The sequence below is a fragment of the Sinohyriopsis cumingii genome, chromosome 5, assembly GCF_028554795.1.
Source record: "Sinohyriopsis cumingii isolate HCF-2022 chromosome 5, ASM2855479v2, whole genome shotgun sequence".
Lineage (NCBI taxonomy): Eukaryota > Metazoa > Mollusca > Bivalvia > Unionida > Unionidae > Sinohyriopsis > Sinohyriopsis cumingii.
Genome location: NC_142965.1, coordinates 30,413,663 through 30,441,618, shown reverse-complemented (window position 1 = coordinate 30,441,618; position 27,956 = coordinate 30,413,663). Strand labels below are relative to the sequence as shown.

Below are 27,956 nucleotides of genomic sequence, written 5' to 3'. Positions count from 1 at the left end.
AGGAACTGTGTGGATGGATCTAAATCATGATAGGGCCCCACCCATATTCTAAGTAAATTGCCTTATGGGCTTGTGCATAATAGGTGGCATCTGATTCTCCTGAATGAAACCTTGAACCAGCTAATGAAATGTAGCATTACTGGTTAAATATATTAAGAGGTACCTATGCAATTGTTTGAAAGTTAAGCTAAGTTAGGTGATGCAGAAAATTATCACATGAACTAAGTTTGAACTTGAAGCTAATGTTTGACTGATTTATATTAAAAACGACTAATGCCTCTCCAACTTAATTTGTTTTCATCTTTAATCAAGAAACATGGAGACTATTCCACCTGTATGAAAACTTCTGCCCTGACTTTAACCAGATTCCAAGTGGAATTTTAAAGCGGATTTCACCTAAAGCCTAATTTCCACTTATTATAAATTTTAGGTGGATTCAGGGTGGAATATGGCCCGAAATATGCAAATTACTCCGTCTATTACTAGGAGGAATATGTTTATTCCACTTATTTAGCCTAGATTCCCCGTATTATCATGTTTTAGGCAGATTCAGGGTGGATGCAAGGTGGAATATAGCTTGAAATATGCAAATTATTCTGTCTGTTACTAGGTGGAATCTTTACTTCTGCCTAATTAGATGAAAATACCTGCAGAAACCCCATCCAATAATGACAATGTCAAGGTGGATTTCAGACTGGTTTTTTAAGCGCTTTCTGCCTAAACCATAACAAATATACTTCAGATTTCTGTTAAACTTCCTAATGATCCTTATACATTATTGAGAATCAATGATAAATATTCACAATAATTTTTAAAATGGATCATACATTTTATTTTGACAGACATTATCGAATAAGATTTAGGTTTTTCTTGTCCTCAATTTCTTTCTTGCATACAAAACCTAATCCATGATGGCATCACTTAAGTCTTTTTCATTTCACTTTAAAGTTTAGTGAGATTTCTCAAATATTTCAACCAAAACTTTCATTGAAATTATGGTGAGATCTCACTAAAATTTCACTGAAATATTTGTGAGGTTTCACAAAAAATTTGACTAAAACTTTCGTGAGATTTCACAAAAATTTTGATCATTATATAGTATTTTACTGAAGTTTCTGTAGTTTTTCAGACATTTCAGAAGGTTTCAAAGAAATAATGGATATGAATTAAACAGGACTTTATTAACCAAAGTGATATTTAAGTCTGCATGAAAAATAATATACAGATGTTGTAATTATATGACATTTAAGGCAATAGATATGGGAGTTAATAATAATAATAATAATGATAATGATAATAATATAGACTTTATTTATAGAAGGTAACTCAGCTAAAGAACTAATCTACTTGAGGCCTTCTGTCTGTGATGTACAACATATACAGTATATACAACATGATGTGAAGAATCTGGCTTGACACTAAATAATTAAGTTAATTTAAAAATCAAAGTATCAAGCCCGGAACATATGCACAGGCATCTGTGAACACATAAACATATATAAAATATAAAATATTAATCTGCATCGAAAAATTCAACTGTGAAAATAATACAAAATCACAGAAAAGCATCCATTTGAGACATGAATTATGAAAAGAAGAAAAGCTAGGAGCCTGCCTTATGTCACTTGTACTGTAGACTTGATCTTTGACTGTACAAACTATGATGCTGTTGTGGTCTCTTGAGTTAGTCCTTGTTCCATAATTACTTTTATTTTACACTGACTTCTAACACACCTAGAATATTTTGATAATATACACAATAATGCCTCATGATACTGAAAGAGGATTCTACTGTTCAGCCAAGAAAATTCCATAAAGATATGAATATCTTTGATAGACATGGGTATCTGGCAACAATTCCCATCAGTGATCTATACATTGTCCCTCCTTAAATTCTGAAGTTAATCAGTTTGAAGTTATATAACTTTAAAATCATCTTGGTACAATTCCTTGTCCAATTTAGCACATTAGCCGCTTCTGTAAAGCTCTTTATGGCACAAAAAGCAAAATGCTAGTCCTAGCGTTCATTTTTCTTACAGATCTACCAATTACGTTCCCACTGACTTTGCAATCAAGCTATTCTCATTGCTGCACATTTTTCAAATAGTTATTCAATCTCGTATCCCGCTCAAAAATTTGAATCGCCATGTTAAGCAAGCATGCTCATTCCCATCAGTTTCCGTTAAAGCAGCGATTCATTGGGCAAGTACAAAATTTTGACCAATCAGAAAGCTATTTACAGCAATCATCTGTTAAACAATAAATGGAACAAATACTTATTAGAAAGCTCGTTGTGGAATGGGACCAGATAGAGCATTATTATTTAAAAAACGTTTCAGAGACAATATTAAAAAAGGGACCATATCATGGAAAATCATATTCAGGTCAGGAGAAAAGTGAAATTCTGTTTTAAAATGAAAATAAGATGAAAACTTGTTTGAGGGCAGTTAAATCCAATTGAAGTTAAACAAAAATACAACAAACAACAGCAACAAAATTTGAAAAATATAACAAGGAAAGATGTGGAAATAAAATGTGTGCCCAAAATAAACAATAAAATTACAGCTGTGAGAAACAGGAAATATAAATGCTGCTGAAGATCATTCAGATTGTACAAGAAACAATAAATTATATTATATCTTATTGATCTTTTCATTGAAATGTCAGTGATATTACAATCACAAAATATCACTATATTTTCAGTCATTTAACTTTACAGACACAAGTCCTAATTCTGCCTTATTTAACTGATGTAAATGACTAAGTTCTTCATTCTGACTTAGATGTTGGTTAGAAAATAAACTAAGTCCAGATTCCTCCTTTCATATTATAGATGCCAGTGACTAAGTTCCTAATTCCACCTAGATGGTGGGTGGAAAATCAACCAAGTCCAAAATTATGTCCAAAGATGTATTATATAGCAGTAATTTTGACAAAAGTCCATCTTAGAGTTAGACGGACTCTAGATGGATTCATCTTTGACTTCTCCAGTTTTCCATGTCTGCCTGTGTATTAACCAGATTTGTAACATTTTAGGCAGATTCTGCCTGGAGTCTGCTTAAGTTCCAGGTAGAATCAGCCTAATTATTTTGTACTGGCAGTGATTGAATGAATAATAAGTCGTAGAAATTTCAAGTAAGTTCTTATTTTATGTTAAAATTAAAGAAAATTAACCCTTTACCTCATGTAAGTGCCTTTGGATACCTCTATCTACCTGATTCTCGTGTAAGCGCCTTTGGATACCTCTACCTGATTCTCATGGAAGCGCCTTTGAATGCCTCTACTCAATTTTGCATGGAAGCGCCTTTGGACACCCGCTGTAAACATCAGCCATTTTCAGCTGGTTTTCATAGTGCCACTTTCAGGGAAAATCCCCTATTAGGTACTACATTCATTGATTTGAATGACCATTACATCAGATCACGTGGTTGCTATTTAAATTCTAGTCATAATCTGCTATTTAAAGTAACTGGGTCAGATTCTCCACTCTCTAACTTGGAGGCTGCAGATTTCATTCGGTACTTTTCTGGAGTTTGCATGATTAGAATCACTACAATGAAAGCTTCGATAACTTAGGTAAGATTCTGATATTGATGAAGGCAACAATGAGTTTTTATAAGTTATCAAATGCAGATGATTTAGTGATGTAGACGTAGAGAAATAACTGGTAAATTTTGAGTATGAGAAATGGCAGCAATAGTTCAGGTCACATGGCTTCATTGGCTTGACAGTGAACGAGTTCTCTAAAGATTTTAAGGCACCTACGAAATTCTTCAGTGAAAAATAATTATACAGCTATAATGATTAGATTGTATTCTTAAAATATTTCTGTACATAATAAATGTGTACAAAAAATGTAAAGTTGTTAAAATTGATGTTGAATGTAACATATACTACACTGCTATGACAGTCAACAGGCAGGCCTCTGTGTATGGAGTCAAATAAGTAACAGATGTTCTATTTATAGCTCACTGCACTGTTTTACTTTAGCACATAGATAACAGGGCCCTGAGTGGCCGAGTGGTCTAAAGCACTCACCATTACGGATCACTGCTGTCTCACCTTTGTCTGCATGGGTTTGAGTCTTGGATTCGGCCATTGTTGGTATGTGAGAAATCTTGCCAGTAGCTTCTCGTGGGTCGGTGGTTCTTTCTGGGGTTTCCCTGTGTTTTTCCTCCACCATTAATACTGGCCGCCATGTATAGCCTATTATGTGCTGAAAAATGGCATTAAACCCCACAACAACAACAAAAGCACATGTATATCAACTGCCTACAAATTTATCCATACACTCTTTGAGGTAAAGGGTTAATGAACCAAATATCTCATTGTATGAAAATCATTGATACATACATGAAATACTGAAATTTAAATTTTGTAAAAGAATGGGGGGGGGGTATAAAAACATTCAGTAACATATTCCACCTAAACTAAAAGTGCACCTCCTCCTTCCCACCACCAAGAAAAGAAAGAAATAGAAAATAAGTATTTAATGTAACACAAATTTTATACATTGTGAGATAGTTGTTTTATCTAGAGTGAGATCATTGCTTTGTCAAGAGTAAGATAATTCTTTATATACAATGAGATCATTGCTTTATCTAGAGTGAGATAATTGCTTTGCATACAGATCATTGCTTTATCTAGAGTGAGATAATTGCTTTATGTATGGTGAGATCATTGATTTATCTAGAGATAATTGCTTTATTTACAGTGAGATTATTGCTTTATCAGGAGTGAGATAATTGCTTTATACACAGTGAGATCATTGCTTTATCTAGAGTGAGATAATTGCTTTGCATATGATGAGATCATTGCTTTAACTAGAGTGAGATGATTGCTCTGTGTATGGTGAGATCAATGATTTATCAAGAGTGAGATATTTGCTTTATGTAGTTTCTTTCATACACAATTGAATACAATACTTGTTATGCAGATCTTGCATACAATGGATACCTTTGTCAGCCTCCTTTGTGTGTGTGTGTGTGTGTGTGTGTGTGTGTATGTATATATATATATATATATATATATATATATATATATATATATATATATATATATATTTGTGCAGATATTTCTGGCCTGTTCAGCAGCAGGGACAGCTGTACATGGATATTTCTTTGCCTTTCACCTCTTACATTTGCCTGAACTGAACCAGCTGCTGAAGCGAGTCATACAGGCTGTCACAACCAATGGTATGTATACTTGTCTTTGGTTCCAAATGTAAATGTCTGAAATTTTTTTAAAAACAAGGCAATATTAACTTGGAAGTAAACAAAAGATAATTTTTATGGTCGTCAACCGAGATGGTCATCATCATGGAAGCCACTCATTGATGCTGAATATTGTTCTGAGTCTGTTGAGTTGCTGTGATGTAATGGAGACTTTCACCGCTATCGATGCACTAAACTACAGAAATAGTTTGTTATGAGCTGGAGGTTGCATGTAGACAAGAAACAGGATTTTGTATAGTTCCTAGGTCCTGTTACTAATATTCAAAGTTTAAAAATGACAGTTCTGTATTCTGTCTAATAGATCCACTCATCCACGTAAATACCCCACCATCACCTTTTCTTTTCCAAGGGAAGAAAGTGCCTACTTTATGCTTCCAATTGTATCCAATATATATTTATTCCAGAAAATTAAATTTTCACAGGAGAGTTGATCACTAAGTCCAGCACTCTAAATTGTGTTATTTGCATGGTACATGTATCTACAAATGGATAACTTAAAATAAAACTCAACCCTACAAGTTGCTCCATGGCTTTTGAGATTTGATATACAAATTTATCACAAAGTCGGTACACTTTGCATATAGTGTGTGCAGTTTCATATGTTTGATATTATAACATGTGAACATATCACTATAGGACACATGGTACTAATTATACGGAAGAACTGTGAACCAGTCTAGAAATGGGTGAAGAAATAATAGAGTATTTACAGGTTTGGTGGTCCATAATTGGTTAATAATGAAAATTAAAATTTTAGGAAAAATATCTTTTGAGAGCTTATCCTATATGTAATGTAACAAAAATATTGACAAATTTCTACTGATGCAATTTTAGCATTTTTACAGGCTTGACTCGGGAGTACTCAATACTGAAAGTAGCACCTGATTCATTTGGTGCAGAATCAATAACACGTGTTTCATGCACATGTATGTAAACAAATTGCCGCGGGTCATATGGTGTTCTCCACACATAAGCTTGCACCAAGGTTAGATGTGCACGAAAAATTATAGGTGTCATTATCAGCACCCATAAATTTTAAGTTATTGAATTTTGAATATGATAGTGTTTCCATATGTTTACCATTGGAGTGGAATTAGTACCGTGAGTCCTATATGCGACCTATACCATAATAGGAGTTTGTTGTTTCCATGGTTACCACGTGCATACAGGGTATCAATTTGGTGGTTTTTACATATGACAATCATAATGGAGTCTTTTTATCATGGTTTGCATGTGATTTTGGAGAAAAATTCTATACAAAAGACAGATGGGGATGGTTTTATACACTGGAGAGTGGAAGCAGATAGCTCAGGCCATAGGGAAAAGAGCATAGTATGGCCTGATGGCAGAATTTCATATGATGGTACCCATAGATTGGCCTATATGGTTAAATACCATTTAACACATGCAACAATTCCCCAAAAGGGGGTGGGGGTGGGGGAGATTTTATATGTAAGCCACTTATTTCACAATCACTTATGTATCAGTACTGATCATTTAACTTTAGAGACACACTCAGCAGATCAAAGCAGAGAACATTGTAAAAATAAGGACTGTGCACAAAACTGCACATGCTGCATTGCCTCAACCTGTAAATTGAATTATTATATGTCAACTCACATTGAATATCAATTATACCTGATTCAATTACAATTTCTTATCCTAGAATTAAACTCCTTGACACCTATTCTATGTTCAGCATGTTTCTCATATTGGTACATTACATTTTTGGGCAAACAGTATTGGAACTTTTCTGCATTCCTTTTGTTGAGGGAGCAGGGAGGGATATTTTCACTTAAAATAATAGTTTTCAACCCTTCATTCCCAATATAAGTCTGCAAAAGTCCTATCTGTATTGCATTCTTTACACAGGCAGATTTTCTTCCCCAACCTCTCTTCATACAGTTGAAACATTCTTGATGTATAACTGCATGGTGAACATACTGCTCTCTCCCACCAAACCAGATCTCTTTTTTCTTCATGTACCAAGTCCCATGATAGAAAACCTTCATACTCAGGGTGTTGCAACTTGTGGTCTAAGAACACATTATTCCAAATCTCAGCATTTGATTACTGCGTGCACTAAGCGATATGTGTTTTGTTCACCATATATGTTGTTGTGAATAAATGAAAACAAGCTTCATGTCAGAAATATGGTTTTATATTTGAAACAAAAGCTATTTATAAAACCTACATTGCTCTGTTCTTACCATCAAGTAATAGTAAGGAATCATTTAGCTGTAAATTAGAGCTTGCAATTTGGTTTGCCAAATCAAGGTGTATTACCTCCCCTTTGACTGTAATTGAGTGATTGCAATGTTTGCTTTGTTTCTCTTTTGTTCAATAATGTATGCATTTTTTCAGCTTTATATTAAAAAGAAAGTAATTTAACACTGCTTATAGTGGAAAGTAGCCACAGTAATGATTTTGAGACTTTTTCTTAACTTTTTATGAGCTTTGGGTAAATGTAGGTATATATTTATGTATTAGACAACTTCAATATGCAATTCAATTCTATTACTTAAATTTAACAAGTAGTGTATTCAGTGACAATTTTTATCAGTGTCTGCATATTGCATAGAGACATGAACTTGTCTTGGCATAGCAAAGTTTTTCACACATTTCTCCACCTCCAGCATACTTAATAGCTTGAGTCATAACAGTTTGTGCATACACTTTCTGTCTCCAACATCAATGTCAGCATTATAGGAACTTTGGATAGCTTTTTCAAATTTGTCTCTTGATGTCCTTATGTAACATACCTCATGCTGATGTGTTATTTGGGTTGATACACATTCCTCCCCCCCCTTGTTGTGGGGAACATTACCAGGCTTGAAGAAGTTACTCTGTCTATTCTTTGCTTATTCACCCTTCCCCATAGTTTTATACTAAAAAGTAGCACTATGTTATTTAATTATTCAGTTTAATAAAGCTTATGGAACTCTTCGTTGGCTTTCATACCTTTTTATTAACATTTGGGGGTCATGAATCACATGTGATGATAGTTTAAATAAGTTTGGAATATCAGCATCTCTTGATGCTTCATGGGTGTGTGTATTTGTTTTAGTCACAAAAGGGCAATGGCCTCTTATCATTTTGACCTCTCATGTAGCACACTTAGTTGTTTTGTTTGATTGATGTGAATAGGGATGCACTGTATCTTATTTCTGTGAGAGTCAGCAAGAAAAGAAATGCAATTTTGAAATTTAAAACATTTAAAACTTGTCTTATAGCCAGTGAGAGATGAAAATACAATGCGTCATGTAATTTGATACCCTGTGATGTCATACTTGCTGATGTCAGCATGCTTGTGTTTCTTTTGTGTAGCATGCATGCCATAGAAAGATAACATGAAGATACAAAGGCAGAAAACAATTATTTTAATAACAAGAATAAGCCATTAATAAGTACAATACAACACAGCAACATGTAATGCGGATGCAATTTAACTGTAGATATTGGTATCACATATAATGCTATTGCACTATTATCCATGCACAAGCATGGCCAATTCTTTCTTACAATTATGCTCTAATATCAAGGAGTAAAATACAACTTTTTCAAAAAAAATTAAATCTGGTTATAGGACACATGGTACTAATTATACGGAAGAACTGTGAACCAGTCTAGAAATGGGTGAAGAAATAATAGAGTATTTACAGGTTTGGTGGTCCATAATTGGTTAATAATGAAAATTAAAATTTTAGGAAAAATATCTTTTGAGAGCTTATCCTATATGTAATGTAACAAAAATATTGACAAATTTCTACTGATGCAATTTTAGCATTTTTACAGGCTTGACTCAGGAGTACTCAATACTGAAAGTAGCACCTGATTCATTTGGTGCAGAATCAATAACACGTGTTTCATGCACATGTATGTAAACAAATTGCCGCGGGTCATATGGTGTTCTCCACACATAAGCTTGCACCAAGGTTAGATGTGCACGAAAAATTATAGGTGTCATTATCAGCACCCATAAATTTTAAGTTATTGAATTTTGAATATGATAGTGTTTCCATATGTTTACCATTGGAGTGGAATTAGTGCCGTGAGTCCTTTAAGTAATTCTGATTGGTCCAGATAAGCCCATGAAATTACTGTGCAGTATTCTCTTTACTGATTGGCTGTGATTGTTGGAAAACTTTTTTAACCCTGCCTTCTTGAATTTTTTGTTTTCATTAAACATTTTTGGCTGCCGTTTTTTTTATTTGACGCACAAGAGGGAATTGGGGATAAATGGTCTCATCTGTTTCAATATTGCCAATTTACCTCCACAGGGGTTTGTTATGTCATGTATAACATATAAAATGAAAAATGGCAAAAACCCCAAAACAAGAACAATAACAAGTAAATCTATCGGTATTGCTCTGATGATAGCAAGGGTGGGGTGGGGATGGATGAGCGGTATATCTGTAGCAAGAATCCACCCTTTATACAAGCTTGGTTTAAATGTGAACTTACTGAAGTAAATAAACTCACCTTTGTTCACAGAAGAATGTAGATTTAAGCTGGTCTCCCTAACTGACAGTACTTTATCCAGCCACAGCATATTTACACGGTAAATATAATATGCAAGTCTGACTTCATTGTCCGCAAGCCTTTGCCACCCAAAGGGAGCTTATACTTAGCGACAGCTGAAGTAATGCGATCTAGCTTACGAGGTGCTGTGAGTGTAGTGAGCCACCATCCACAACGTTTCTTTCCAGCAACCTCAGTTATCAAAAGAGATCTTGGCTTCACTACCTTTATCCAAAGTGGACAAAAACTTCCTCTCAAGTTCCTCATCTTTATTAGATCTTACTGTGATGCACGAAGGCTCAACATTACAGGCCTCGACTGAAGAATATTCCTCCTAATCCCATCAGAGTTCTGTCCTCATTCCTCTACAACAACTGCCTGGTCTAAAGTTCTGACATCAAGTGATTATTGACTAACAAAGAATCTACTTTCAATTGCTTCCACAGTCTGGCAGAGTTAATGACATTTTGGGCTGCTGACATGGTCAATTACAAGTCCCATGTTTTTTGTTGCATCATACACCTTCCCTTGACTTGTAGTCAGTGGTTCTGCAAGTCCCACACACCAGAATTCCATTTGCTTCACCAGCAGTTGATGTATAGTGCTTTGGCCATGGGCTCAATATTGGATATAGTATCTAATAGGGTGATCTTTCAACAGGTAGAATACAGCTTATTTTCTCCCATCAGGAATCTCACTGGACTTGTGTGGAAGTCTGTTTATGGAATGGTTCGCATGTTAAAGATAGCAGCCAAACATACTCTGGTCAAGGCCATAACAGCAGCTACAGACTTACAACGAAATAGAGTCTTCTTTACCTCCAACTTGTTTAAAGGCTGTCATAGGGCCAAGCTACACTTGCAAAATGGACAGACATAATGTTCTCTGCAAAAATCTGGTGATATTATGAGATTGGGAGCTATGCATGGAACAACCCCAAAAATCAGCAGTTATTTTCTCCCAGTGTGAGAGTTGAAAAGTATGCAAGATTGGTCAGTATTACTCATGATGTCCCCTGTTTTCATTGCCAAGAACAGGCTCCAGTTAGTAGGGAATCAGACTTTCATTTACGAATTCCTGTCTACTCTGGACACTTCATCTCAAGGTCTTCCAAAGGACTCATTGTAATTAGCCCTGAAGTGGTACTGAGAAAGACTGAGCCATTACATCGAGTAAGACCATGCCTCTTACAGAAGGAAAGGATGATATATCAGCACAGACACTTTCATCATGGTTAAAGTGGGCTATTCATTCTTCTTATGGAGGGAAAGGCTTGTATATCACTACAGACATTTTCATCATGGTTAAAATGGGCTATTCATTCTTCTAGGATGATATATCAGCACAGACACTTTCATCATGGTTAAAGAGGGTTATTCATAGAACATATTTGGAAAATAACTCCACACCAAAATGAATTTGCTTTGCATCTTAGCACATAAAGTTAGGACAATATCCTCAGAAATTGTATTTGAGTGGATCTGTTCTCAGTTATTATCCATGCATTGGGATGGAAATACAAGTCACTTCAACTGCTTTTATCTTGGGGATCTTAATCTTAAAAGGCTTAGTTCAGTCAGGTGGGACCTATAAGCCATGGCAAAACAAATTACCTTCTTGGGGAAGTTGACAGCTTCTGCTGGATATACAGGAGTCATACGTTTCAAAGACTCTCCCCAACGTATGGAGTCTATTATCCAGTCAGGTTATCTAGAAACTATCGCACTTACAAGCACGTACCTTAGTGCACCAGAGACTGTCTCTCTGGAGTAAGAAGGTGTATCAATCTCCACCTCTTACCTATTCTCCTAAGTTATTATGATGTGGTAACATATTTGAAGAAGAAAACCATATTTTCTAGTAAAACATGTTTCTTCAATAATTCTTACCTACTCATAACAGACACACATCCTCCCAGTCTCCCTCCATTTACATACATATAGAGAGTGTGCCTTCCACTCCAGTAGTAACTGAAGAATTCACTGGATTTGGTACCAATCCTGGTATCGAGGGGAAATCACTAACTGCCACAAAGGTGGGCAGATAACTTTTAGCTTTTTAGCTAAAAAATAAATTTTAGTTTTTTTTAGCTAAAACGTTTTAATCTGGAAGGGCTGGATTTGCAAGGTAATAGTAGTTCTCCTAAGGTATTATGATCGGGTAAGTATTATCAAAGAAACATACTCTGCTATATCACTTATCATTCTTACTCTAATTTGTGGACTGGAAATTTAGCCAGGGTCCCACTGTTTCCACTTAACTGAGATAATTGCTTGTTGGGTTTTTAAATTCATGGCTTGAATCAATCATGAAATAAACAATAAATATTACCCTATGAACCAATACTGGTGTATGAAGTCATGCAGGACATCATGGATGCAGTATCATGACACCTGCAGGCATAAACAGATGGTTGGTTAAGTTCACTATCATTTTCTATTTTATAACGGGAGGGGGGATCACTTGCAACTTTAGATCAACATAATGTCATAAAGATGACCCTGGTTGTCTCTCCTACATTTCTAGTCAGTGTCATCTGACAGATGCATATTTCTTTTTCTCAAATGATATTTATGGTTCAGATTTATTTGCATTGTAATTTAGATTTTAAAACATACTTGCATTTTCCAATATTTTTTCTGTTGAACAAGTCCAACAATGTAGAATTTATTCTTATAAATGCATCAGGCTCATGAAATTTGCAGGTGGGGGGATGGGGGCATGGGCATGTATTGGATTTGTTTTGATCACTACTTTAACTTTTGCAATTATAGGGCCACTTTTGTTTCTCATTGTTAATGATTCGGTTTCATTTTTCAGTGCAGACAAAAAGAACATCATTTTCAGATTAGATTTAGAATTTAGTCTGTTTAGAATCTTGTGAATTTTTACTGGACAACACATTTGAACCTTGAATTTTACTTAATTTTTTAGTGTTATTCTTTGTTGCAAGGGAAGGTAAAGTTGATATAGTTGTTTAAATTATTGTTTATCTGGGGTTAGAGAGCTGCGGTGACTCAGTGGTTACCTTGCCGGACTACCAACTGAAAGGGCCTGGGTCAGCTACCATGGTGTGTCCTTGGGCAAGGTACTTTACTCCAAATGTCTCAGCACTAAATAATCTACTTTGACTTGAATGTATTGCTGTGCCGTAAAGTACCAAACCAATTATAAGGGTTATATTTATTGGAGGGTGTGTTTATTATAATAAATATAGTATTACCAATTTTTTTCAGGTCGTTCTCTGCTGATGGTCGCCCTCCTAGGTCTTGGCTTCTTCTACATCTATGCCCTGTTCTTGTTTGCATTCTACCGTGGATGGCAGTTTAAAAACGAAATGGGTCGACACTGCAATACAATGTACCAGTGCTTTGTTAGTGTTATACATCACTGCCTTGTCGGCGGACCATACACGGTTAGTGCCATGCCACCACCTATCTCAGAATATAAATGAGTATTGTTTTGGTTTATAATTCTGTTCACAGTTAGATTAGAAAATCAACTGGAATTCAATGGTTTCCATGCTATCAGAAAAGTTTATACTCTGATTAAAGGCCACTTTATTGGGCATTTAAGTATAGGTCTTGTTTATTATAGTACCTTTTCTTTATGACACAGTTCAGAATATGATAACAAAAAAATCATACCGTAGACTCGCCTCATAATATACTGCAATCAAGCCTTGGACCAGCTCTATGAGAAAAATTATTGGTCATGCCATGAAAATTATTCAGTTAAAAAAATCTGTCATTCCTTGGACCTCACCAGATGATAAAAAAAATCTATCATTCCATGGACCCATTTAAGATAAAGAAAAGCTGTCATTCCATGAACCCATTTAAGATAAAGAAAAGCTGTCATTCCATGGACCCATTTAAGATAAAGAAAAGTTGTCATTCCATGAACCCATTTAAGATAAAGAAAAGCTGTCATTCCACGGACCCATTTAAGATAAAGAAAAGCTGTCATTCCATGAACCCATTTGAGATCAAGAAAAGCTGTCATTCCACAGACCCATTTAAGATAAAGAAAAGCTGTCATTCCATGGACCCATTTAAGATAAAGAAAAGCTGTCATTCCATGAACCCATTTAAGATAAAGAAAAGCTGTCATTCCATGAACCCATTTAAGATAAAGAAAAGCTGTCATTCCATGAACCCCTTCAGATAAAAAAATCTGTCATTCTCTGGACCCATTTAAGATAAAAAAAGCAGTCATTCCATGGAAACCAATAGATAAACAAATCTGTAATTTCATGGACCCACTTCAGATAAATTATTAGTCACACCATGGACCATCTTTAGACAAAATATGTCATCCCAAGGCACCCTTTGAATCAGATAAAAAATTTAGTCATTCCATGGACCCTATTCAGATAAAAAATTCTGTTATTCTATGGACCCCTTCAGATAAAAGATCTGTCATCCCAAGGCTCCCTTCAGATAAAAAGCCTGTCATTCCATGGACCACCTTCAGATACAAAATCTGTTGTTACAATATGGACCATCTTCAGATAAAATATCTGTAATCCCAAGGCCCCCATCAGATAAAAAGCCTGTTATTCCATGGACCCCCTTCAGATACAAAATCTGTCATTCCATGGACCACCTTCAGATACAAAATCTGTCATTCCATGGACCACCTTCAGATACAAAATCTGTTGTTACAATATGGACCATCTTCAGATAAAATATCTGTAATCCCAAGGCCCCCTTCAGATAAAAAGCCTGTTATTCCATGGACCCCCTTCAGATACAAAATCTGTCATTCCATGGACCACCTTCAGATACAAAATCTGTCATTCCATGGACCACCTTCAGATACAAAATCTGTCATTCCATGGACCCCATTCAGATAAAAAGATTAGTCATTCTATGGATCCCCTTCAGATAAAAAACATGTCAGTCCATGGACCCCCTTCCGATAAAAAGATCAGTCATTCTATGGACCCTCATCAGAATATAAGGCCATATTTATATTGAACCTCTTGAAAAAATATAAAAATGTTCAGTCTGATTTCCAATTTTCATCAACTTAAAGATTTATATAACCATTTGATTAAAGTTGTGAATAAGAGAAACTTTCTATTACAGTCTGCATTTGTATCTAATAGGCCACTACCTTTTTCTGCAGTTGTCATCTGGTGTTATTTACTAAGATGCTGTAAGTCACCTGAAATTGCCATCAGTAACAAAAGCAATGTACGAAGTCTCCCATTTAAACTGTACATATGTACAGTACCATTTACACAAGTCTGCCATTTGAACTGTATATATGTACAGTACCATTTACAGCAATATTTCATAGCCTGTCTTAGGTCATGTTCCCTGTGGTTTGCCCTTTAGGATCCAGCTACATGCATGAAGTATTTAGACTGAGTACATATAAAGCCCACATCAGGACAACATTCCCAGACAAATTTTAAGTGGCTCGTACTAATACCATTCATAATATTCTCATTTATGTCCAGACATTTGTCTGTCACATTGTGGTTTCCACTATAACTTCCATTAGCTGTTTTGAGGTTTCTCTCACAGATTTTATAACTGTATTTTTGGTGTCCTTGCCAGGCAATGTTGATTCTCATTCAAATATTCCTGCTGTTACTAAAATAGAAAAAACCTCTATATACCAGGTTTTAAAAAACCACTCAACAAAATTTGAATAAATTTGGCAGAATGCATCTGAGTTTGAAAGTAATTTAAATTAATACAAATCATATGTCAGTGTTCCATCAAATATGGCGACTAGTATTTTTTTCAAATGAAAAAATATATGAAGAACTTTTACCTCTAATAACTGCTTAACAGAATTTGATCAGTTCTGACTGAAACAATGCTAACACAGGCCTTACAGTATTGGGCAAAGATGGTGATGTGCCATAAAATATAGATGAAGATACCAAATATAGAGAAACTATGAAACATTTGTGTTCATACATATGCAGTCAAGAGCATTAGAAGAAATTTCTACACAAAGCCTCCTTCCAGTCCAGATTTCCTGGCCATTTTTCTTCCATTTGGCTGTTAGGCAGATGTCATTCAGGTGAGCAGTCTCAAACCCACTTGGGCCTCTGGTTCATGATTATCATGTTCTCTACGCAAAACTACCAATAAATGTTGCTTTTCTTTTTTCAGTGTAAGCCTGAAATGCATTGGAAAAATATCGACTCATTTTTACCTCAGAAAATTGATGATTAGCTTTCTGCCACTGACTAAAAACATCAAATTCAGATTTTAAATAAGTCTTCCTTACTGCTTCTTATACTGTAAGCAGTGACTTTTGATTTTGATAAGGACAAGTGTATTTTGAAGTCATGGTATTACTGCACACTGTAATTGTCATATTTTGCCAATTAATCAAAGAAATATTGATTTATGTCTCTTTAATGTATGTTCATATGAAGTCCATAAACTGATTCAATAGTGCCATTATACATCTCAGATTTCCATTTTTTTAAATTTTTTATTTAAGTGTCTTTTCAATGACTATGTGCCTAAGAACACCTTCCAGTAAACTAGGACTTTGCTTGTACCCATAATTGCTTCTAGATTCCATTGAGAGTCCACTTATTTTCAAGGACTGAGCTAATGAAATAATATACCTTACATACTCACTTATGAGTAAAGTCCAACTGCAAACAACATAGACCCTGATCTGCTATATTATAATGCACCAGTAGAACAGGGTTTGTGTTGTTCTACTGAATGCTCTTTGCAAACCATTAATCCAGATCTGCTGGTATATAGCAGATATGGGTTTGTGCCGTTTGCACCTGGTCTCAACTTATAAGTGAGTACACATGGTTTGCCTCCACTAAAAATCAACTGATACTCTTTGCAGAGCTTTTACTGACAATCTGTTTGCATATTTATAAAATCATATGCTCGCACTACAGACTGCCAAATTCTGTTGAGACTTTCCTTTCAGATTCTATTTAACTATTTTATGTATTTGATATGCTGTAAACATACTCACTCACTGCGAAATTTCCTCAGATGTACCTTTTGTGTAGTTTGCAATTGAACTTAAGGAAACTTTGTGTCAGTGGAACCAGTGTTGTAATAAGATTTGGACTCAGTGTCGCTGATCCTCAGTGTATATCATTTCACTAAATCGAATGATGGGAATTGAGTGATTGCAGTTGAATATTTGGAACTAAGAGACTGCAATTGAATGCTTGGAATATTTGGAATTACAAAATTGCAGTTGAATGTTTGGAATTATGAGATTGCACTTTAATGTTCTGAATTAAGAGAATGCATTAGAATTATTGGAATTTCAAGATTGCAGGTGAATGTTTGGAATTACAAGATTGCAGTTGATAGTTTGGAATGAAGAGATTGCATTTGAATGTTTGTGATTACAAAAATGCAGTTGAATGTATGGAAGTAAGATATTGCAACTGAATGTTTCAAATTCCAATATTCAGTAAAATAATAAAATAAAATAGAGACAGACAGTCATACATACAATTATAGTGTTATAAAGGATATACAATTTATCAGTGTAAAAAAAATTTTTATACAATTTTATAAAGTGCATTGGTATTAAGGTCATTAAGATACAAAGTATCTAACTTAATGAATCCAATAAGTTTATTTTATGAGTCTATTCATGTCACCATGCACAATATCTATTGGCATGAAAGAAAAATCGAGTAGAGAGTGATCACTGGTATTAAAGTGTGTTGAAATATTAGAGGAAAATTGAGGCTGTCTATAATTTTTAATATGCAAGCGATGATTATTCATTCTCTTAGAAACTTGTTGAAGTGTTTGTCCGACATATTGCATATTATATTTTTTACAGGTTCATGTGTATCTTTTACATCTTGTCATATATATATATAATTTTTATGATGATGCATACCATTTATGACATTACGTAATGACGTAATTGTTATTTTAAAATATAAAAGAATCATCCGTTTCTTTCCAAAAAAAATTGTGCCTGAAGAAGCAGATATTAAATGTGAAACTAATTGTACAGAATTATTGGCATTTGTGTTGTTTTTATCCCAAATTCCAATATTGTAGTTGAATGTTTGGAGTTATGAAAATGCAGTTGAATATTTAGAGTTACAAAAATGCAGTTTGATGGTTTTAATTAAAGATTGCATTTGACTGTTTGGAAATTTCAGTTGAATGTTTGAAATTACGAGATTGGAATTAAATGTTTGGAATTATGAGATTGGAATTAAATGTTTGGAATTAGGAGATTGCAATTTAATGTTTGGAAAATTAAGAGACTAGAGTTCAGTTTTTGTGATTGCGAGAATACAGTTGAATATTTGGAATTAAGAGATTGCAACAAATGTTTTAAATTACAATATAGCATTTGAATGTTGGTAATTGGTGAGAATTCAGATGAATATTTTGAAATACGAGAATGCACTTGATTATTATTAGTTACAAAATTGCATTTAAATATTTGGAAAATTATGAGATAGCAATTGAATGTTTTGATTTATGAACATGCAAATGAATGTTTGGAATTATGAGATTACAAGTTATATAACCTTGCTCATTTTGCATTGGCACTGTATTGTAGTATCCACATTTTTATTTGATTAAAGCCAAATTTGATGTAAAGCTTCATCTCAACATGAGTTTGATTGTATTGACAAGAGTTACTGTCCTTGATCACCTTATAATCAACTTTCCAAAGGCTTGTGAACAGTCTAGCAGTTTGATTCCAACCCCTGCATGCTCAGGCTTGTAGAATAGGCTTGATGCTACCTTCAGTATGCCTGGAGAGCTGACTAATTGACACAAATGGTGACTTGGTGGTTAGCCCTTAAGAGCTGACTTACTTGTGACCAAAAAGGTACAGGTCCAAATCTTGCTTGAGTTATCAGTTTTTGCCTTTTTCTCTCTCAGCTGGGGACCTTGAATGCTGCAGTGGCTATGGTTCCCTATGGCCGGCTTCACGCACATCCACTTCAGTTTCTACTTTTAGTGGTGGGCAAAGCAGGACCTGCCTATAAACAGAGTCCTCATGCACCTACCACCCCAACATCACTGTTACTTATTCGCAGATGTGTAAGAGCTGTAGGGTCTGATTCTTCAGGGTTTGTTGTCTCAGGATTTATCTACTCACCACATCAACAATTTGGAAATGACGGTATGTTTTTAGGCACTCGGGGTTGCATCCAGCAAATAAGAGGTCACTGCATGATGGTCCTCTCCAACACATGTTGGTGGTAGCATATCTCAGATGCCAACTTGGCACACATGTTGGTGGTAGCATATCTCAGATGCCAACTTGGCACACATGTTGGTGGTAGCATATCTCAGATGCCAACTAGGCACACATGTTGGTGGTAGCATATCTCAGATGCCAACTAGGCACACATGCAACTTCTGTCTGCATGGACACTATCAGAAGGAATATTCCTTCTTGTGTGCCACATTCTCAGCAGGAAGTACATTTTGGTAGTCTGTCAAGCAAAGGGAAGATGGAATGGTCTCTCCACCAATCTCTAGTGGACACCCTGTTCCATCTTTGTGGAACTCCATTGGTGGATTTGTTTGCCACCAAACTGAACAACTTGCTCCCCTTTTACCTTTCCCCAGACCCCAACCAGAGGGCCTGAAAAGTGGAATCCTTCAGCCTGAAGTTAGTTCATCAGTTTGCTAATTGTGTTCCTATCTCTTCAGGATGATCCTACAGGTGCTAAACAAAGTTGGGCACTCTGCAGCTAAGCTCATTTTGATTGCCCTTCTGTTGCCCCAACAATCATGGTTCAGTGATCTCGATCTGCTGGTGGAACATGCCAACTTATCTAAGAGGAGGGACCTTCTGTTGTGGCACAGGGCTCTGTCCTGCACAACATTCCACAGATTCTCCACATTCATGCTGGAATCATCTCAAACAATCACTCAGCAAAGAAAAGTTTTCAAGCCAAGTATATACTTCAGACCAGGAGAAGATCAGTATCTAAGGTGTATGATGCCAAACAGAGAATATTTTGTGATTGGTGTAGTAGAAAACATATCAATCCTAGCTATCCCTTTGTGACCACAGGGGCCAATTTTCTTCCTTTTCGAAGAGAATCAATGCTCAGTTTCTACTAATAAGGTATTAAGGGTTATCAAGCAGCCCTTTCTAACAACTCAAATTTTTAAAAGTCCCTGCCATCAGGACAGAGTTTTACTTAGCAGACCTAATCAGGTATTCAAATTGCAGAGACCAGTGTCTTGCTTTCTAATGCCTAAATGGAATATCTCTGTGTCTCGTTGTCTTTAAATACCCTCCCAGTGAACCTTTGGGTGAAGCTTCCTTTGAGAACCGTACCCTCAAGATGGTTATCTTGCTTGCCTTAGCATCTGTGAGATGAAGGAGTGATCAACATGCCCTGCCCATAGAGAAGGGCTGTATCAAGTTCATTGGGAATTTTGAGGCAGTTTCTCTCCTTTGCAACCAGGTTATTTTTGCAAAAAACATCTTTCTTCAATCGCTTCACAGCCAGCTGAGATCCCCAGTCTCAGCCATATCTGTGCTGGAGATGACCAAGATAAATTTTTATGTCAAGTTAGGGCTCTATGTTTTTATTTGGCAGCCTTAAAATGGAAAAGGAAGGGTAGGAAATGTCTTTTCCTACACATTAATGGTTCATCTGATATTTCAGCCGCCACAATTTCTAGGTTAATTTTAATCAGTATCAAGAGAGCTTACCAATGCCTTACCAATATGACCTGTCTTTCATCAAAATTAAAGCCCATGAGGTTTGGGCCATTGCTTCCTCATTGTCCTATCTAGTTCATTCATTTCTGGAAGGTGTGATGAAAGCCATGTTTTAGCACTCTCACAATACATTCTCCTCCTTTTAGGTTTCACTCATTAGCTCATCAAAGCAAATGCATTTTCTCACTGGGTTGAGTTGTTGTCACTCTAATAATGGCCATTGTGGATTTCATCTTACAGTAGTCTCCTGCATTTCTGTAAGGGTAAGTATCCCTTGGGTGGCATTTTTATTCCCCTTTCATGGGATCATCAGACCTCCCATCAAACTGACACATTCAGCTGTGCAATAGCAACTGGTACAGTATTACTGATATTAAAATGTAGTTTTATGGGGAGGTGTTAAAACTAATTTAATACTTACCTGTTCTATTGCCAAATTCTGTCCTCCCTCCCTGCTCTCTCAAAATAATGAAAAGGACCTTGTATGCCTGCCCGAGATGTTTGGGGTTCTCATGTTCTCCAGAATTCTGGTTCATCCTAATGGGAGGGCAGAATTTTCATCATTAGGTCAGATATTTTCCTCCTGGAAAAGTACTAGCTATGCAATAACAACAGGTAAAATTAATTTTATCCCCATCCCCACCCAAAAAATACCTACATTTTGTATTCTGTTTTTATTATGATTGATATTGCTAAATCACTGATCAGGTTAATAATTTTTAGTAGACACAATTTAATATTTACAGAAGGCAATTATAGCACCATATTCCAATAAGAACAGAATTAAATTTTCAGGGAATTATTAAGAAGACCACTAAAAACCCTAAGTAGTTATTTTTACTCACAGTGACTGTCTTAAACAAAATATCCACTTTTTGAATCCTTTGGATTATTTGTATCGGTATTTCCAGAAACAATCATTAAGGACAAAAAGTCACACAGTTTGTTAATAAGTATAGCCTTGCAACTTGAAGCTGATTTTTATTTTATTTGTACAAATATTTTTTTGTTTCCAACAGACATTTGAACAAGTAATGCCTGACAACTTTGATGCTACGCTAGGCATTGCAGCTTTTGATGTGACCTTCTTCATAATCATCCAGACCATTGGATTGAACATCGTCTTCGGCATTATTGTTGATACCTTCTCCCAGCTCCGAGATTCCAAGGTAGGTATATCACATACTTTTACCTTTAGAGGCTGTTCCCAGGTTCGCTTCCCTCCGCTGTTATTTCCTACTATAAGAATACTTTGTGAAAGTATTGAAGTCAAGAAAATAAGATCCTGATAATGTAAATAGGATGGTCAAAAGAAAATAAGATATTGATAGTGTGAAGTGTATAGTGCAAATGAAAATGAGATATTGATAGTGTGAAGTGTATAGTGCAAATGCAATGAAATACTGATAGTGTGAAATTCATGGTGCAAATACAATGAGATATTGATAGTGTGAAATTCATGGTGCAAATACAATGAGATATTGATAGTGTGAAGTGTATAGTGCAAATGAAAATGAGATATTGATAGTGTGAAGAGTATAGTGCAAAGGCAATGAGATATTGATAGTGTGAAGTGTATATTACAAACAAAAATGAGATAATGATAGTGTGAAGTGTATATTACAAACAAAAATGAGATATTGATAGTGTGATTTGTATAGTGCAAATGAAAATGAGATATTGATAGTGTGAAGTGTATAGTGCAAAGGCAATGAGATACTGATAGTGTGAAGTGTATAGTGCAGATTTAAGGCAATGAGATATTGATAGTGTGAAGTGTATAGTGCAAAAGAAAATGAGATATTGATAGTGTTGCAAAGGAAAATGATATATTGATAGTGTGAAGTGAATAATACAAAGGAAAATGAGATGTTGATAGTGTATAGTGTGTGTGTGTGTGTGTGTGTGATTTAGAATTTTAATCTAGCTTTAACAGTTTTTCAGTCCTATTGCTATGATGTCTGCATTGTGGCAGTTTATATTGATATCTAGCACTGGGGCTTCATGCTGCAGACATGTAACATGATGTCCCACCCAGTCACATTATCCTGACACAAGGCCAACCAGTCCTAACACTAACCTCTTAATGCTGAGCATCTAGCGAGGCAGCTGTCAGTACCATTTTTGTCTTTGGTATGACTAGGGTAGGGGGGTTGACCCGCAGCCTCCTGCATCCAAGGTGATTGCTCTAACCACTAGGGTGGAGGACTGACCTGCATCCGAGGTGGATGCTCTAACCAGTAGGCCACCAGAGCGGTTATGGATGTTAGGACTCTACATATTTGGTCTGATATGGTCAGGCAGTTTTGGAGAGTAAGTTGTGTTATAAATTAGTAACAACAACTGTTCTTGATGGAGATGAGCATCATTTGCAGGTTTTCCACTTCTTTCTATGCAGGCCACAGTAATGATGCAGGTCTACCCCAAACACAATTCTGGTACAGCATAATCTTTCTTGAAAACCACTAGACCAAGTTCAGCCAAGCTTGGCTGAGTGTATTCTGTCTTGAAGAACGTTCAGTTTTGTATAGATGCTGTTCCACCATCAAATCTGGTCACCATTTTAAACAAATTAAGTAACTTTTTGTCACAATTTGCTTTCAGAGTTTTACCGGATATGACAAAGCATGCATGCTTATCTACTTAAATTAGAATAAAGCAGCACAGTGTCACATAGGAGCAGACTTTACTTTTGTTTAGAGAACATAAAAGCATTACTACAAAAATGAATATACGTACTAAAATTTTAAGTTTGTATAATGCGGGAATTGAATATTTACTCAATTGATGCTAAAATAATATGATTTACAGTACAGATTTTCTTTCGCTGAGAACTTCTTGTCTTTCATGAAGCTTATTACCCTTAGTCTCCAGCATACAAAATTCATCCTATCACTCCTTATTGTCCCACACAAAACCTATCACCCTTATTATCCTACACAAAACCTATCACCCTAAATTGTCCTACACAAAACCTATCACCCTTATTATCCTACACAAAACCTATCACCCTAAATTGTCCTACACAAAACCTATCACTCTTATTCTACACAAAACCTATCACCCTTATTATCCTACACAAAACCTGTCACTCTTATTGTCCTTCACAAAATGTATCACTCTTTTTCTCCTAAAGACAAATTGCCACTCTTTTTCTAAACAAAACCTATCATCCTTATTCTTCTACACACATATAAACCTATCACCCATATTGCCCTTCACAAAGCCTTTCACCCCAATTTTCCTGCACAACAACTGTCACCCTTATTGTCCTACACCGAAGGTATCACCCTTACTGTCACTCTTATTATAAAAAAAAGCTGTGGCCCATATTGTCTCACACAAAAAACTATCACCCTTATTATCCTACACAAAAGCATCATTTTTTTAACCTATTCATAAACTGTCATCTATAGTCCACACAAACTCTACCACGCTTATTACCCTTCATAAAAGTTATCCCAATAAACTATCACCCTTACTGCCCTACATAAAAGTTATCCCAATAACCTATCACCCTTATTGCCCTTCATAAAGGTTATCTCAATAAACTATCACCCTTATTGCCCTACATAAAAGTTATCCCAATAAACTACACCCATATTGCCCTTCACAAAGGTTATCCCAATAAACTATCACCCTTATTGCCCTACATAAAAGTTATCCCAATAAACTATCACATTTTCCATTATTTTCAGTGGGAGATTGACAAGGATATGAAGACTAACTGTTTTATCTGCAGTCGAGAGAGTTATGACTTTGAAAGACAGGGGTCGGTAAGGAGCAGGATTTTCCACTATTTCATACTTAATTTTCAACTCATATGAGACTAAATCCAAACTGATACTCTTTGCACAAAATATCATCTCTTGTGCAACAAAATAATTTATTTTTTTAAAATTGTGTTGACTTGTGTCTTGGATGGAGATGTTACTTGCATGATGTTGTGGACTTGAAACATCGCCAGGGATCAATGACTGCATTCAGGAACCAGTAGATATTCATTACCTTGTTTTTATTTAGTGTGATCTATGAATATTATATTGTGTCAGAGAACTGATGAATCATGTTTGTTTAATTTTATATGACACTATATGAATCTTAAAGTTTGGCCATAGAAATGCCAGACCACAAAAGTGGCAACATTACATTGCACTGCATCACAGGAAAGTTAATATAATGTGCACATGCATTAGTGACATCATTTTCTTCTTAAAGTGATGAGGGATAGTGACTTTTGATAACTTGTTTGCCCATGTAAATGAGTTGACATACAAATATAATAAGTCAGAATTTCATCACAAAGCTGTACAGTGAAAACTGTTATAAAAATGTAGTTTTATTTTCATTAGCATTGTTTCATTATCACCTGGTCCATTGTTGCATATTATCTGTCAACTCAAAAATGTAATTTTACTTTTGATTAATTTAGACTTTAAGATTTCTGCAGCAATTTCAAACTTGTTCAATGAAGTCTTGTTGATTCTAAAGTTCTGCAGTTATAAAACAAATGTACTTAACAGTTCAGGAAAGACATAATGTTATCTTGTGGATTTTACTTGACTCTTAAAGTGGGAAAATGAATTCCAATTTTACAGAGAAGTTTGCCTTTGATTTGCCAATTCTAATGTGAAAAAACCACGTCCAGCATACCACTAGTTCTATCCTCAGAAATGTCAAGTTCTGAACAGGAGGAAGATCACTGATATGCCATATACATATAACATCAATGGCCAGACACTAGATACTGTAGACACCATAAAAGACCTCAGAATCAACATTCATAAAGCCATAAGCTGGAATATTCACATCAATGCCCCTGTTAAGGTCAGTTCCACCCATGCTTTCATACAGAGAAACCTATACCAATATCCAGCCAAGACTAAAGAGCTATGCTTCAAGACACTAGTCTGTCCCATCATGGAATATGGAGGAGTAATCTGGGACCTGCATGCCAAAGAATACATCAACAAACTGGACATGGTACAGTGCAGAGTGGCATGGTTCATCACTGGAGATCAACACAGAACTAGCTGTGTTTCAGCTATGCTGTAACAGCTACATTTGCATACCATCCATGAGAGAAGGGCTCAAGTTAGATTTGTAATGATGTTCCAGATAGTCAACAAACTTGTACCATTGGGATACATAATACCAACACAGTCGATGCACGGCCACAGCTAGAAGTACTTGGTGCCATTTGCAAGGACAAACATATGCATATACAATTATCATTCCTTCTTCCCAAATGGTGTTCAACTCTTGAACGCTCTGCAAAAGACAGCAGTTAATTGTGCCTCCCTTGATAACTTCAAATCGCAGCTGCAGGCCATCCAGCTATGCTATGCATTGAAGTACTATTTAAACTGCACAGTACATAGATTCTTTTAACAGGTACATGATGTTCTTGTTTTTCTCATGCAATTTGACATGGTATGGAAATACACCAGAGTGTGTCCATGTATTGTACTTTATTGGAAAAAGAATGTGGTCAAATGATTAAAACTAAAGACTTCCTGATTAAGTACCAGAGTATCATGTAAATAACATGATAATGATTTCAAGGTTACCAATCATATTAGATAGCTATGTTTTAATATCGTATTACATGGTCATCTTGTATTGCTGTACAAGTAAGTACCTATCTGATTGTAAGTATTTTCAAGAAACTGAGCATTTTACATTTATGTTTTGCAGGGTTTTGAGAAGCATGTAAAGATGGAGCACAATCAGTGGGCGTACCTTTTCTTTTTTATCCACCTGGATGAGACCCGACCCAATGATTACTCGGCATTAGAACTCTTCGTCTACAAATTGGTGGGTAGCAGCTTTTTGTCAGATTTAAAGTTTTAAAAATTTAATTGCATAATAATAGGAAATCTAGAATATCATATTAACTCCAGTTACAGACATGTTATGTTCCTAATCAACATTGGTTACACACCATCTATCCTGAAATTTCTTGCTTAACACCTTTTGAAGAATACATGGCTGGATCTATGCTATTTATTCTACCTGAAATGTCGAATGAACAAAATAGACCCTGACCCTGACTTAACCCTTTACCTCATGCAAGCATCTTGGGACGCCTCTACTCCATTCGCATTGAAGCGCCTTTCACCATCTGCTGTAAACATCAGCCATTTTAAGCCGGTTTTCATAACACCACCTTCAGGAAAAAACCCCATTAAATATTACATTCATTTCTGCGAATGACAATTACGTCAGATCACGTGGTCACTGTTTATGCTCTGGTCGATATCTGCTATTTAAAGTAACTGGTTCATAATCTACACTCTCCAAAATGGAGGTCTCGGATTTCTTTCACAGTTAGAATCACAACTATGAAAGCTTCAATAACTTAGGTAAAGGCTCTGATATTGATGTGGGCAGCAATTAGTTTTTATAAATTATCAAATTCAGATGACTTAGTGATGTAGACGCAGACAAAAAACTTGTAAATTTCGAGTATGAGAAATGGCAACTACGGTTGGTCACGCGGTCTCACTGACTTGACGGTGAACTAATTCTCTCAAGATTTTAAAGCACATAAAAAATTCTTCTGTGAAAAAAAATTGCACAGTTATAACAATCAGACTTTACTCTTAAATTTTTCCACACTTAATAGATGTGTACCAGAAATGTAAAATGGTTAAATTGCTGTTAAACGTAACATATACTACATTGCTTAACAGTTAACAAGCAGGTATATGTGTATGGAGTCAAAAAGGTAACAGGTGTTATATTTATAGCGCGCTGCACTTTGTTACTATGCTTTATTAGGTAGAGGGTTAAAAAAAATATAGAATGTTCCAAGTTAATTCCTATAGTCTTGAATGTCATGATTTACCACAGTAATGTAATCCAGACTGTCTTGGAATGAGCTCACAATAATTCCAAATTAATGTGCTAATCCAAAGTCAATGATCACTTACTAATTTCAATGAATAATTTAAATAATTTCTTTTGAATGATATCTGAACACAACTGTAAACTCTGATAACAAATGGATTTTCAAGACTGATCCAAGATATGAATAAATTATTTAAATTATTTGTTTATCAAGTCCCTAATTATTCACAGTGTTACTTGACCTAGACATGAGATATTCCAATGGAAAAATCCAATCAAAGTTGTAAACAAGTCTGTGCCTAAAATGTTCAGAACTCATTAGCTTATTTATAACCTACAGACATGGACAAAAGATAAACACTCGTTTTAAATATACATGCCAGTAGCTTTTAGAAAACTTAAATGAAAGGTTAGATGATGAACGTTTTCCTTGTTCTTTATAGAGCACAGACTCCCATCTGCCATTATACAGCTTACAGTAGGCTGGTTTGTTATTGGTTTACTTATGATATGGTATAAATGGCTGCCAGTATATTTGGTGGAGGAAGACTCCTGGAAGAACCAGCAACCCAAGGGAAGCTACTGGCAAGTTTTTCACATACCCTTGTTGGCCGAGCCCAAGACTTGAATCCACATGGACAGAGGTATGAAGTCAGTGAT

The 27,956-nt window shown here is 35.5% G+C and overlaps 1 protein-coding gene across 1 annotated transcript in view; it reads left to right on the top strand.

Annotated features, from left to right (window-relative positions):
* LOC149798873 (inositol 1,4,5-trisphosphate-gated calcium channel ITPR2-like) overlaps positions 1-27,956 on the top strand; it is a 367,714-nt gene that overhangs the window by 324,742 nt on the left and 15,016 nt on the right. Inside the window, exons 62-66 of the mRNA XM_089957788.1 lie at positions 5,072-5,195; positions 12,992-13,170; positions 21,464-21,613; positions 24,143-24,220; positions 26,142-26,261. Coding sequence (XP_089813914.1) covers positions 5,072-5,195; positions 12,992-13,170; positions 21,464-21,613; positions 24,143-24,220; positions 26,142-26,261 — 651 coding nt within the window. The remainder of the gene's footprint in view (positions 1-5,071; positions 5,196-12,991; positions 13,171-21,463; positions 21,614-24,142; positions 24,221-26,141; positions 26,262-27,956) is intronic.